This window comes from Hyperolius riggenbachi, chromosome 2 (assembly GCF_040937935.1).
Source record: "Hyperolius riggenbachi isolate aHypRig1 chromosome 2, aHypRig1.pri, whole genome shotgun sequence".
Taxonomy (NCBI): Eukaryota; Metazoa; Chordata; class Amphibia; order Anura; family Hyperoliidae; genus Hyperolius; species Hyperolius riggenbachi.
In genome coordinates, this window is record NC_090647.1 from 337778132 (window position 1) to 337791353 (window position 13222).

Here is a 13222-nt window from a genome sequence, read left to right on the forward strand (position 1 = left end):
TGGACTTTAATATGTGAAAAAAAAGTTACTTTATGCAATAAAACATTGATCTACGTACAGAGGTAAATGGGAGAAATTCTTAAATTCTGAATGGGCAGCCTCAGTCAGTCTTCTAGAGTTGGTGTGGTGTTACTGAAGCATGCTGCCCATACAAATACACATAAACAGAACAGTTGTGTCCCTCGGTCAGCAACAATACCTTGTAATCATTGTACAAATCTGATCTTCTGGCACAGAATGCATTACTTTCAATAAAAGGAGATTAGAGTTGTAAATAAATATTTACATATTTTATATTTATAACCCCGTTTTTAAAACTGCACAAAATTTGCGCAAAAACAAACAAACAATAGTAAAACTAATATTGCTGTGTATATCCATGTGTCTACTGTATGTATGTATATAAATTACTGCAAATACTTATTTGATATGTGTCTAATGAGAACATCAAATATGTTTAAATGTCTTTACTTTGTACCTCATGGTCACTTTTCTAAGATGCTGTTTTTAATTATATGACGTACCAAAGGTTTTTATGGAGACCAAGATCTTGTTCTGTAGCCCCCGCCACCCCAGACCCCTCGCTTCTGGCCCTGAACCTTGGGCTGAGATCTCCCCCACCCCACCAAACATCCAGAGTCATAGCTAAAAAATGTCAAAAAATAACAAGAGGCCTCATAACAGCAGCAGAAAACATATCATAGGCTAGCTCAGCCCTCATGAAACTACTTCAAAGGTCAGAACAAAAGCTAGAGCAGAAGATCTATATGTGAAAGTAATGCTGTATAAGCAGCAATGTGCATAGACACTGAGTACTGGTGATAGCAAGAAGACGACCACGCATGGAGATGATCCGAAATAATAAAAAAAAAATAAAGCAACAATAAAATATGTCATGTAAAAGGAAGTTTGGTTCCTGACTACAAATGCATGATGTATAGTTATTCAAAACAATCTTCATAAACACAAATACACAGCTAAGTCAGTAATGCAATGCATCTGCCAGTTCAGGCTTCTGTACTGTTTCATGCCATGGTCTCAAATGACTCTAATAAAGAGAGACAGACTTCTGTAAACTGGAAGAAAGAATCGCATCTGTGTTGCCTATATTAACCAGTCACATCCCAAATGTTATGTTTGTAATGCACATAAAAATGCTAAAGCAGAGCTTGGGTTGTTACGGGCAACACACATACATTCTTTTCTTACTGCAGTGTCTGCAGGCTTAATCTTGAGTTTAAAGCTCTAATATGCGATGGTACCTAGCAAGTAACCAATCAAAACTCAATTTCCTTTGCACGACAACTAAATTGCTGAAACTTTATTTCTGATTGGACGCTTTTGACGAATGCAGTTTTGCATAATGCACGGAATAAAATCCAGATATGTAACACATGCCACAGTGAAGGATTCCTAACCTGCCAATGTGGTGGGTGAGGAAAATCAAATGGCATATTTTGATCACATTAGCTCTGCCAGTCTCAAGGGAAGAAGGCTTTATGGCATTAGCATAGTAGTTATAAAAAGTATAGAGAAGAGTGCAGGTGAAAAGGATCTTTAGTTTCACCATCAGAGATGTGTTTTGGACCAACTGTTTGTACAAGTTTAATCTATGTCTGAGGGTCTGTGACAAAAGAAACACATGACAAAGCCATTCCTAAGGACATAATTATAGGGGAAACACAACCAAATTAAGGAAAATCCCATTCAACCAACTTTCTCTAAATCTGTACCATGTGAATCCTCTACAGCTTTGCAATAAATACAAGCATTCGAGTTCAGCTATATTTAGCTGTAGGAAATCTAATTATTTTAAGCACAACCAAGACTTTAGGAAAACGGAATTGATTTAAAGCAAAACATAACTGTTTTAAAGCAAAATATACAAGACAGTGGGAAACACAATGATAATAATAATCTTTTATCAGTTAAAAGCAGTCAGAACATTTGCCAAGATAACTATTTTGTTGGTTGCCAGAGGTAACCAAATGAGGCTGATTTATTAAACCGAGTACAAAGAAAACTGGAATACAAGTCATGCTGTTGCTCAGGGCAACCAATCTTGCTTCAGTTGAAAAAGGAAACACAGATTCTGAGTGGTCGCTCTGGGCAACTACATGATTTTTGCTCAGTTTTACATTGGTCTTGATAAATCAGCCCCAGATTGTTGTCTGTCAAAAAGCTTGAAACCCATGAAGTGACAAAGAGCAATAAACATTCATCCATCTACATACAACTTTTAATTTGTTCACAGAGCTTACGCTCTATATCGGTGAGCAAGTTGCTTGCATCTGCTGATCTTAGCTAGACAACATGCAGTCATGAAATACAGTAGGAAGGTCTTACCTTGGCTGGCTAGGTTGAGACTGATGTGGCTGCAGTAAAACAGGAACAAAAATAAAAAGTACAGTGTGGACCATGTCTTGCCCATGGCACAGGATCTGTGCACTCTACGATAGTGCAAATACATATCTGGCTACTTTATAGGAAGAGGGGGGGAAAAAGAACCACCAGCAGGTTAGGACCTCTGTCTCGTCTGCTGTCAAACATGATCTGCCAAAGCATCCAAAGCTAGGAATTTCTGTTGCAGCATTTTCTATGAAAGATAAATGTAAAATCTAGTTAAGTAAAGAAACGTGCCATGTTGGTACAAAAGTCTCTAGTTACCTTTGTACTACTATTTTGATGGCATTTTACCCAAACTCGACATTGCACTTACTGCAGGAATGACTTTCAGTGCATTGTTGCTGTGGAGAGGCTGTAATTCAAACACAGGAAAAAGTTAGCCAGTAATAAAATTACATATCAGTTGGATGCTGGCAAAAATGAATCCATCTTAGAAAAGTAATAGAAAATACAGGCAAGCGTAGAGCTTAATTGCCATACACAGAAATAAGGATTTATAAAAAAAAAAAAGATCTGTAGGGTAATGGGGACAGAAGAAGTGTTGTCTGTTTAAAAAAAAAAAAAAAGCCTGTATACTGAAAAGATAGAGCACAACCTCCCCCCTCACCAGCTGCAACACACAAAGGTTCCTGCTGGAAAGGAGGAAGGAGAGTGGAGAAGGAGGGAGGGAAAGAGGAGGGGGACCAAGATGAGAGGGGGAAAGGAGGGAGGTATGCTCCTCCTATATAGTTTTGCTTTCCATAGATGCTCTACCATTTCTTTACTCTGTAGATGTTTTTGGGACATTAGATTGTCAGCTCACTGGCTGTGTTCTTTAAATTCATAAGTATTGATGGTCAGCATTTAGCTGGTCCTTTCTGTTAAGACTTTGTCACATCAGTACTTTGATGCAAACTTTGGAGAGAAAGTTGTCAACACTTAGCTGCATATTGCATATGAATTATACTGTCAACTTCAGCACTCCTCTTGCTGAATATATATTAGAATCCCAGCTACGTCTGTTTCTTTTTCCTACAAGGGTGCAGCTGATGTGTTCTCAGTGTGTGGCGACAAGAAAAAAAATTAAACTTTTATTTACCGTTCAGTATTTGCCAAGAGAAAGGCTTACCTGTCATGTCAGAACTGGTTCCTTTGGCTTGATTAAAAGAAAAGGATGTAAAGGGAAAGGAGATTTTTTTTTATGAATCCAAATTGAATGCATAAATAAAAGGAGTAAAATCACTTTTGCCTTAAGCGTTTTTTGAAGTAGCGTCCTTTGAAAGAAGAAATGAACACATTTTTCCCCCTTCCATATGCTGTGCTATTTATTTTATTTGAAGATGGGGCAATAGTTCAGGAATGGTTTTAGACTTTTCAGTGGAATGAAATAGCACACTGATATGTGCCCCAATGCTATTAGCATGAAAGTCTATAGGTAAGCATATTCTGTTAGGAATAGTGGAAGACGCAGCAGATGTTTACTTTAAGCACTTTGTAATGTGTGGGATGCACATAATGCAGTGCGAGACCAGGCTCAGGGGAGATATGCCACGGGCAGAGGCTAAAGGTCACGGGAAGAAGAAGGAAAGGCTGATTCTGCAGCTGATTCTAATTACACATTTCCTTTACTTGATTAAATATGATTGAAAGCGGACGACCTAGGGCACTTGTAGAATGGGTTTGGCCAGCCATTTTAACAGCTAATTGAGGGGGTATGCAACATGGTTACTGGGGACATAAAAAAGACATAGTTTACATTAAACAAAAGGTCACACCTTGAAGAAAGAAAGATATCTTACTAAATATATAAGGAGGACTTAGTGGAGAGAAAAAAAGCTGCATTGATGGAGAAACCTTGTAGAGCCAAATAGCAAATTAGAGATCACTGGAGAAACTACTTTGCAACAGGAAAAGTGCACATAGGCCTTGGCGATCACAATAAGCAACAGGAGTAGCAGTAGGGATCTCTACGGATGTGTAATGAAAATGTGACAGTAATAAATAAATAAATGCACTTATAACACATTTTTTAGTCTGCTCCCTTGAAGACATATGAGGACCCCTGGCTTCCTATTGTTTACATACCACAGCACAGTGTATACTATTAGGTTATCCAGTAAATGGTACCATAATAATTCAAAACTTTATTTTAACTGATGGCTAAAAGAGTACAGTTCTTATCTCAGTGGCGTAGCTAAGGAGCTGTGGGCCCTGATGCAAGTTTCACAATGGGGCCCCCAAACACCCTACACATAACAATTGATACGGCGCACCAAAACCTGCCAATGGTAACTACAGTGTCAGAGGTGCAAGAAGGGAATGGGGAACAGTTTGTTAATGTTTACCACTATTTAAAGTATCTATAGAAGTGATTATTACCAGCACAGGACCAATAGAGAGCTAATACTGAAGTTGAGGGAGGGCCCTTCGGGGCCCCTCTGGTCCAAGGGCCACGATGCGGTCGCAACCTCTGCACCCCTTATTGCTACGCCCCTGTCTTATCTATTGTATCCCTCTGTTAAAGCTTTACTCACAATTTTCTGAGCTGTTCATTATTTTCTTGTGAATTATTTTTCTGCTTCCTGGGCAGACAGGAACAGGAAGTGATATGCAGGATCATATGCTCAAACCTTATTACAGACCAGCGATGTGCAAGTTAAACTCTTCACAAAAAAAAAAAAAGAATTGTGAAGCAATTACATTTCATGATCAGACATAACAGTTGCAAATACTATACAACCTCCACAGTAACTCTGGATCCAGGTGCAGGTAGTGAAGATGTGTAAGCCAGGTACATTATCTATCATGGTATGTACATTTATGTACACTTAAGGCAGAAATTAAAGAGAAACCATGACCAAGGATTGAACCTCATCCCAATCAGTAGCTGATACCCCCTTTACCATGAGAAATCTTTTCCTTTTCTCAAACGGATCATCAGGAGGCTCTGTATGGCTGATATTGTGGTGAAACCCCTCCCACAGTGTGATGTCAGGACCATGGTGCTGTCATCACACTGTGGGAGCCTTGTTGCCTTGTGGGAAATAACAGCTGTTTCCAACTGCCAAAAAAGCAATATCTCTTTCCACAGACATCACCTGCCAGCAGTAAAAATGTCACCAAGTGATAAATGTCAGAATATAAATCAGGGAGAGGAAAGATTTTTCAATGGGCAAACACTAAATAAATCATTTATACATAATTATTGTAAAAATTAAGCACTTTTGTTCATTACGTTATTTTCACTGGCGTTCCTCTTTAATTTGTGATCTTGTTGGTTAAAAAAAATATAATAAAAAAATCTAGCATCTCAACCGTTGTCCCATGATGTAATTTAGTGATCTTTCCTGGCTGCTAGATCACTAAATGAGTAATAATGAACCAGCATTATTGATTCTATCCGTCTGCTCAGCCGCCACTTGTTACTTGCATGCTGTCCCATCTCCCCTTTCCATTGAATAGAACAGGCTGCTCAGCTTTAGCCGAAGGTGTAACAACAGCTCCTGAGATCACTACCCCCACGATGGGAGGTGGGCACTTCTCTGTCTTCATACCCAAAGTGCAGAGTAGTAAAGGGAGCTGTATATGTTACCTACTTCGTTCACCACTGGGTCACATCCACTATTCTCTCTTTACAGCACATCCCGATGTGAAGCTGCATAGGTCCGTATGGCTCCTGGGTGTTCCATCATGTGAGATGCAGGAACACCTGGGTTGGGAGCTGTAAGGAGCTATGTAGCTGCACACTAATTGTTTAGGGAAATAGATATAGAGTGCCTTACAAGGCTTTATCCTCTAAAGCTATGTACCCACCTGGCAAATTTCCAGATGATTTTCCCGATGACCGGCGATTTTTACATAACGTTGCCAGGTGTGTACAGAAGCACAATTGTGAACATTGCATACCGTGGCGCAATGACTAAAGACCGACACGGTGGATTGGATCTTTAAGATCCCCCATGACACCGCACAAAGTGCTGTGACCGCTGGAAGTCTCGCTCACGCCGCCGTGTACATTGCGTGACCTTCCCCACTGACAGGAAGAGCGTCACTAGCGACCGTCGTCAAAGGGACGTCACAGGACCCGTTGAGCGGTGAGTACGCAGCTTAAGATGGCCACAGGCAGCTCTTTTAGCACAAAATCTTCAGAAGATGTGGTAGGTAGTGAATAGAGAAGGTCTGTTTAGCATCTGCTGGTTTTCACATAGACAAGCAACACTAACACCATGCTTGTGTAAAAAAAAAAAATAAATCCAACCAACCAACGAAGCAGACTGAGTTTTGGGAAAAATATCAATATTAACTTCTTGCACCCTCAAACTACATGCAACCAGGCAGCCAAGTAAACAGACAAATATAAATATGAATTTCCTCTGTCTAATATTGACCTTAACCATACCCTTGTGCCTATCCTTAACCTGCCTCCCTGTCAATTGTCTGATGTTATTCTAACCTCCCTACTGTCTGACATTAATCACCCACCTCCTACTATTACAGTAAGACTACCTATTCCCCATGCCCAACCATAACTGTCCCTCCTACCTCTGCCTAACATAGACTTTAACCATACGCTTGTGCCTAACCTTAACCCCTTCTCTGTCAAATGTCTGACATTATTCTAGGTACAGAAAGCGTTCTTTTAACCCCTCCACAGGCTGGTGTCAGTGCATGGGGAGCGATCTGAATTGGCCTGTATGTAGGTGGGTGGGGATTAAGGTAAAGAAAAGGTTGGTGCAGCTCTGCAAACTCCATCTGCTACTTTCCCTGTTGTTATTCTAACCTCTCACCTAAGACAATATTTAACCTTAGAAATCCATTATGAGTTAAGTGCAAGTTCATATGAACTTACACTTAGCAAATTCACCTAATCCTAACCAATAACTCTTGCCTAGCTCTAACAAAAAACTTGACATTAAAGAGGAACTCCAGTGAAAATAATGTAATAAAAAGTGCTTAATTTTGACAATAATTATGTATAAATGATTTAGTCAGTGTTTGCGCATTGTAAAATCTTTCCTCTCCCTGATTTACATTCAGACATTTATCAAATGGTGACATTTTTACTGCTGACAGGGGATGTCACTGCAAGGAGATGTTGCTTGCGTTTTTGGCAGTTGGAAACAGCTGTTACTGTATTTCCCACAATGCAACAAGGCTCCCACAGTGTGATGTCAGCACCATGGTCCTGACATCACACTGTGGGAAGGTTTTCACCACAATATCAGTCATACACAGCCCCCTGATGATCCGTTTGAGAAAAGGAAACGATTGCTCATGGGAAAGGGGGTATTAGCTACGGATTGGGATGAAGTTCAATTCTTGAATACGGTTTCTCTTTAACTGTGCCCAATGCTAGCCTTCCCAGACCTTGCTATCATTTGGGGATGAACTTTCATTACATCAAAGGCCCTGGATGTAAAGAAAAGGTATGAATGGGGTTCTGTTGAAGGAAGGTTGAGGCTAGAAGAATACATAATGTAGGAGTGGGGTGGGAGGATTGGGGGGTTTATAATGTAAATGGGGTTGGGGGAACAAGGAGAGAAATGTATAATGGGAGTTGGCTCTCATGGGCAAGCAAGAGATGTGTAATTGGAGTGAATCTGGAATGAGTCATTTCTTAAAAGGGCTATTTTAGTTTGAGGTCAGGGTCCCTGTTGGATGATGCTGTTTAGGGGCAAGAGTCAGACGATTACTCTACACAGTTAGTCACAATGAGAAAAAGATGAATCCAGGTGTGTGTGTGTGTGTGTGTGTGTGTGTGTGTGTGTGTGTGTGTGTGTGTGTGTGTGTGTGTGTGTTATGGTAAGAGGTAATATCAGACCCCAGATTAGCATTTGCCACAGAAGGACTTTAATGAAGGTCTCAAAAGGAGTTTATCTGCACTAGGCACCGGAGCAGATGTGCCAGTAATTTACACTAATAATAATGCTCCTAACATTTATATAGCACTTTTCTTCTGTTGGCCTCAAAGTGCTCAAGAGCTGCAGCCACTAAGGGCACGCTCAATGCAAACTCAGAAATAAATATACTATTGTCATACTCACAGCTCTGGTCGTGTCCGGCATTTCCCCGGGCGTGTTTCTACACGCGCGTGCGCGGGTAAGCTGGGATTTATTGCTGCCCCTGTATGTTTGGCGCGCACAGCATTGTGCAGTGCGCGCGTAAGGTCGCACGAGTGTGCAGTGCGCCGAAAAGGTTGCACGTGTGCGCATGTAAGGTCGCGCACATGCGCATGCATTATTCTGGGCGCCCAATCCCCTATTTAAACAGCACTGCCCTCAAGAGCAGTGCTGTTAGTTCTTACAGCGTGTGCCTAGTTACTCTGAGCTTACTTTGATCGTTATACCTGGTATTGACCCTTGGCTTGTGACCCCAACTACTCCTGATCGCTGCCCGTCTCGACCCTTGACTTGTTTATCGTCTACGTCCGTCTGCTGCCCGTCCTGATCTCCGGCCTGTCCTCGACTTCCTAGATCTCCGCCTGCCCTGACCTTTGCTTGTTCCACGACCTCGAGTATACCTGTTCCTGGCTCTCCTCATTGAGTCATCATCTGTTCTCCAAACCACTGTGGGATCACCTTAAGCGCAACCTGGTGGGCACTAGGCAGCGAAGTTCCTGCACTCCCCTCAAGGGGGTGTGGGTGAAGACCTGTGGTCACTTAGACTCTGTGCTTGGGTGGTCCGTATCGCAGTGGGCCGGTCAACAGCACCTGTATCCCACCTGTATCCCAACTATATAAATGTATAATAAACACAAAGTCAAGCAGTCCTGATGAGTTTAATAATAATAACAAAACGTTTTTGTGTCCAAATTAAAGTGTACCTGCCACATTGTTCTACATATGGGTCATACATTTTTGACTTTTTACACTGACCACACACAGCTTGACAGGATTTACTGATTTCAGATAGCTTTCAAATTTTTTAAAATCTTATGATTTTAACTAAATTTACAAAAAAAGTTTGAGGAAATTTGGGAGTAGAATTGATCAAAAATGAGATGAGTAGTAGCAGAAAAATCCTGAGAACACATGAAGCAATAATTTTTAATGCATTAAACAGAGCAAAACTATACAGACTATCAATGTTAATCAGATTAAAATGAAATATGATTGTAATCTAGGACTGAAATATGGCTCATTAATTAATACTTATACTCAACTGGTGTTTGAGAGTGGACTACCAATTGTTAGATGTGCCTTAAACAACTGCTAACTCCCTGAATGCCATCTTTGCCCTATGAATTCACCACAGTGCCTGCAGTGGGAAATAACAATAGGGATTGGGCATGGCTCGTCAGGATGCCTAACCACTAATGAGCAATGGGGGACATATTAACACGCTTTGAAAAAGATGTTTTAGGTGACCAAGTTCAAAGTGTGAATAAACCCTTAGTCAGAAATCTATGACAAGCATGTTGGGTGAGACGTCTGATTTCACTGGCTACATTTCTGAACAATGAATCACTAACAGTAAAGCTATAAGATGATGATAAGCAAGGCCCCAGTGGCTTATAAAAATATAAGTAATGTCAATGGTTATGTTTATATCATGATGAAAAAATAATTTGCTTATATAGCTCTTTTATAACTATTAGTAGGTGATATGTCCGGTAAGGGATTATCCCTATACGAACTCCAGAACCAAAACAGGAAAAACAAACAGAAAACCAGGAGAGCTAATGTACAGTACTGTAGTATTTATGGACACTGGAATATGGAGCAACAAGAATGGTTCTTACAAAGGTGGGTTGCTTAGGGCAACAACAGTCAAAGCCTGTGGAGAATACCGTTTGCACACGGATATGTCTCGATTCTTCTCTAGGTGGTTGGTTGCTCTCCAGTCAAAACGAAAAAACCAAATAATCACAGGGCTTGGCCACAAACTACGGGATATAAACTACAATAAGTGGGAGGAGGCACCCCAGGGTTTATATGGCTCATGTGAGCTGTTTGAAAAAATAAAAGGTCTTACCTTAGGTGAGAAATGGAATTTTAAAAAGATATTTATTGGACACAAATGACACGCTTTTAAGGGCCTAATCTGCTTCAGGTCTATATAACAGTATATTTTCAGAGAAACACAGTGGACAAGGATTGCCTGTATTAGAGCAGCCGCACCTACACAGTAGCACGTGCAGCTGAAGCCTCCAGTGTAGCACGCGCAGCTGAAGTCTCCACTGGAGCCTCCAGTGTGTTCACTATCTACATGGAAAGATTTTTTGACTTATTGTGTCTTTTTACATACTCCTTGCATTGAAGAAAAAGTTTATGCATGTTTCCCTTGGTTTCTGGTCAGTAAAATCACTTTGCATTTATATATCCTTGTATTCATTGACACACCTCTTTATTGAGCTCATACTTAAATGTCAGCTGTCAGTTATGCTGCTTTTGCAGTCCAAACAAGATTTTTTTGACATTAGGTATACGTCTATAATCTCTTCAAATTTTGATTATGACACCACATAAAGGTGATAATGAAGTCTGTTTCCAGGGCTGGGGTTTCCATAAAGGAAAACTGGGCAATTTCCCAAGGCCCAAGAACTGGCTTATGGTCTATGTGCTTCTGTCTTCAACCTTGTGAGAAGAGGTAACCGCAAGCATGAGGGTGAAAGCATACAGACCAAAGGAGAACCACCTCAGCCCATCAGGTGGCCTCATGGAATTCTTGCCCAGGGCCCCATTATGCCTAGAACCAGCCCTGTCTGTTTCATTCTAATGCTCCCACATTATTCAGGCCTGCCCCTTTCTGATCAATGCAGTGCAAATAATTCTGAAAGCAACTCTTGCCTTTCAATATATTGACTCAGGGTTAAATCTTGACAAGGAACGTGTAATGTTCTGTTTGCAAGTGCCTGGGTTTGTTTCAGACACTGGTTTCCTACCACATCTCAAAAACATGCTGGTAAATGTAACTGGTTTCCCCCGAGAACTGACCTTGGACTGTGATGGAGACCTATGACTATGGTAGGGAATAAACTGTGAGCTTCCCTGCTAAATAGTTAGCAACATGAATTACTAGATTTACTCTGTAAAGTGCTACAGAAAATGCCAGTGCAATATAAACACATAGCATTAATAATAAGCAACACATTCCAAGAATGTAGAAATTTAAATTGCAGGAAACAAAATGAGCCAAAGTGCATACAGTGGGATGCGAAAGTTTGAGCAACCTTGTTAATCATCATGATTTTCCTGTTTAAATCGTTGGTTGTTATGATAAAAAAATGGCAGTTAACCACTTCACCTCAAAGGGTTTTTCCCCTTAACAAAACAGCAATTTTCACCCGGCAGCGCTCCTTCCATTCATTCACCTATAACTTTATTACTACTTATCACAATGAAACAATCTATATCTTGTTTTTTTCGCCACTGATTAGGCTTTCTTTGGGGGGGGGGGGGGTACTGTTTGCTAAGAATTATTTTATTCTAACTCAGTTTTAATGGGAATAATAAGAAAAAAATTTAAAAAATGCATTATTTCTCAGTTTTCAACCATTATAGTTTCAAAATAAAACATGCTACCGTAATTAAAACCCGCACATTTTATTTGCCCATTTGTCTCGGTTATTGCAATGTTAAAAAGTTTTTCCGTAGTACAATGTATGGCGCCAATATTTTATTTGGAAATAAAGGTGCATTTTTCATCTATCCCTAATTACAAGTCCATAATTTATAAAGTAATTGTAGTATACAGTTTTCATATACATATTAAAAAAGTTAAGTCCATAAGGTAACTGTTTATGTATTTTTTTTTTGCAATTTTTTTTTTATTGAAAAAAATTAAATAAAAAATGGTAGCTTTAGGGGAGTGTGGGAGGTCAGGGGTTAAATTAAAAAGCAAAAAAAGGTAATTAGGGATCATTAACTGGAAAAAAGGGGGATGTAATATTACAATTTGGCCACAAGATGTCCTCAGTGGTGACTTCAGCTTACCATACTATTAGTACGGGAACAGAAGCACTATGTGGACGGGATTTATGAATGGCAGAGCCGTCTGAATAGACGGCTGCAGCCATTCACGGAGGAACTTAGATCAATGAATGGGATTTGTTTTCCCATTCATTGATCTAGTGGCTAACGATCGGCGGTAATGAGCAGCGGTACCGAGCAGGGGGGACGGGGGGGGGGGGGGGGACAGGGGTGCGGTGGGAGGGATGTAGTACCTACACCCCTGCACAGAGTTGTGGCATTTTGCAGGGGGGAGTTACTTGTCCCAGGGGAGGGGAAATGGTTAACTATATCATATAGGAGACAGACACACAGTGATATTTGAGAAGTGAAATGAAGTTTATTGGATTTACAGAAAGTGCGCAATAATTGTTTAAATAAAATGAGACAGGTGCATAAATTTGTCATTTTATTGATTCCAAAACCTTTACAACTAATTATTGGAACTCAAATTGGCTTGGTAAGCTCAGCAATTCCTGGCTTGCATACACAGGTGGATTGTGAGAGAACGCGGAAAAGCCGCCACGTGTGCTGCTGAGGAGGCGGCTAATTCCGCGTCCAATGCGGCGGTTTTCACGCAGAAGCATGCGTCTGGTAACAGAGCAGAACGCGGAAAAGCCGCCGCATGTAATAACAGTAAATCGGCTGGTTCCGCGTCCAGCGCGGCGGTTTGCATGCGGCAGCGTGTGTCTGGTGTGGCTAAATCTGTTAGTGCACACAGGCTTAGGAATACACGCGCGCGTGTTGAGAGGCAGAACTCTTATACTGGGCAGGGAGAGATCAGCTGATCACGCCGATCAGCTGACTCCAGAGCAGGATACTATTGGTTGATCAATTAGGGGTGGTGCTGGAGAGCACTACTCCATATATAGTTACTGCTGGCCAGT

General features: G+C 40.8%; 1 protein-coding gene across 4 annotated transcripts in view; it reads right to left on the reverse strand.

The window, feature by feature from the left end:
- SCUBE3 (signal peptide, CUB domain and EGF like domain containing 3) overlaps positions 1 to 3091 on the reverse strand; it is a 158288-nt gene extending 155197 nt beyond the window's left edge. For 2 of the 4 annotated variants that reach the window (XM_068269408.1, XM_068269406.1), the window contains exon 1: positions 2347 to 3088. In XM_068269408.1, the coding sequence (XP_068125509.1) occupies positions 2347 to 2470 (124 nt within the window). In that variant the 5' untranslated portion in view covers positions 2471 to 3088. Of the gene's footprint in view, positions 1 to 2346 lie in introns of all 4 variants that reach the window. The other 2 variants (XM_068269407.1, XM_068269409.1) reach the window with 2 other exon arrangements.
- Between the last annotated feature and the right edge of the window lie 10131 nt (positions 3092 to 13222).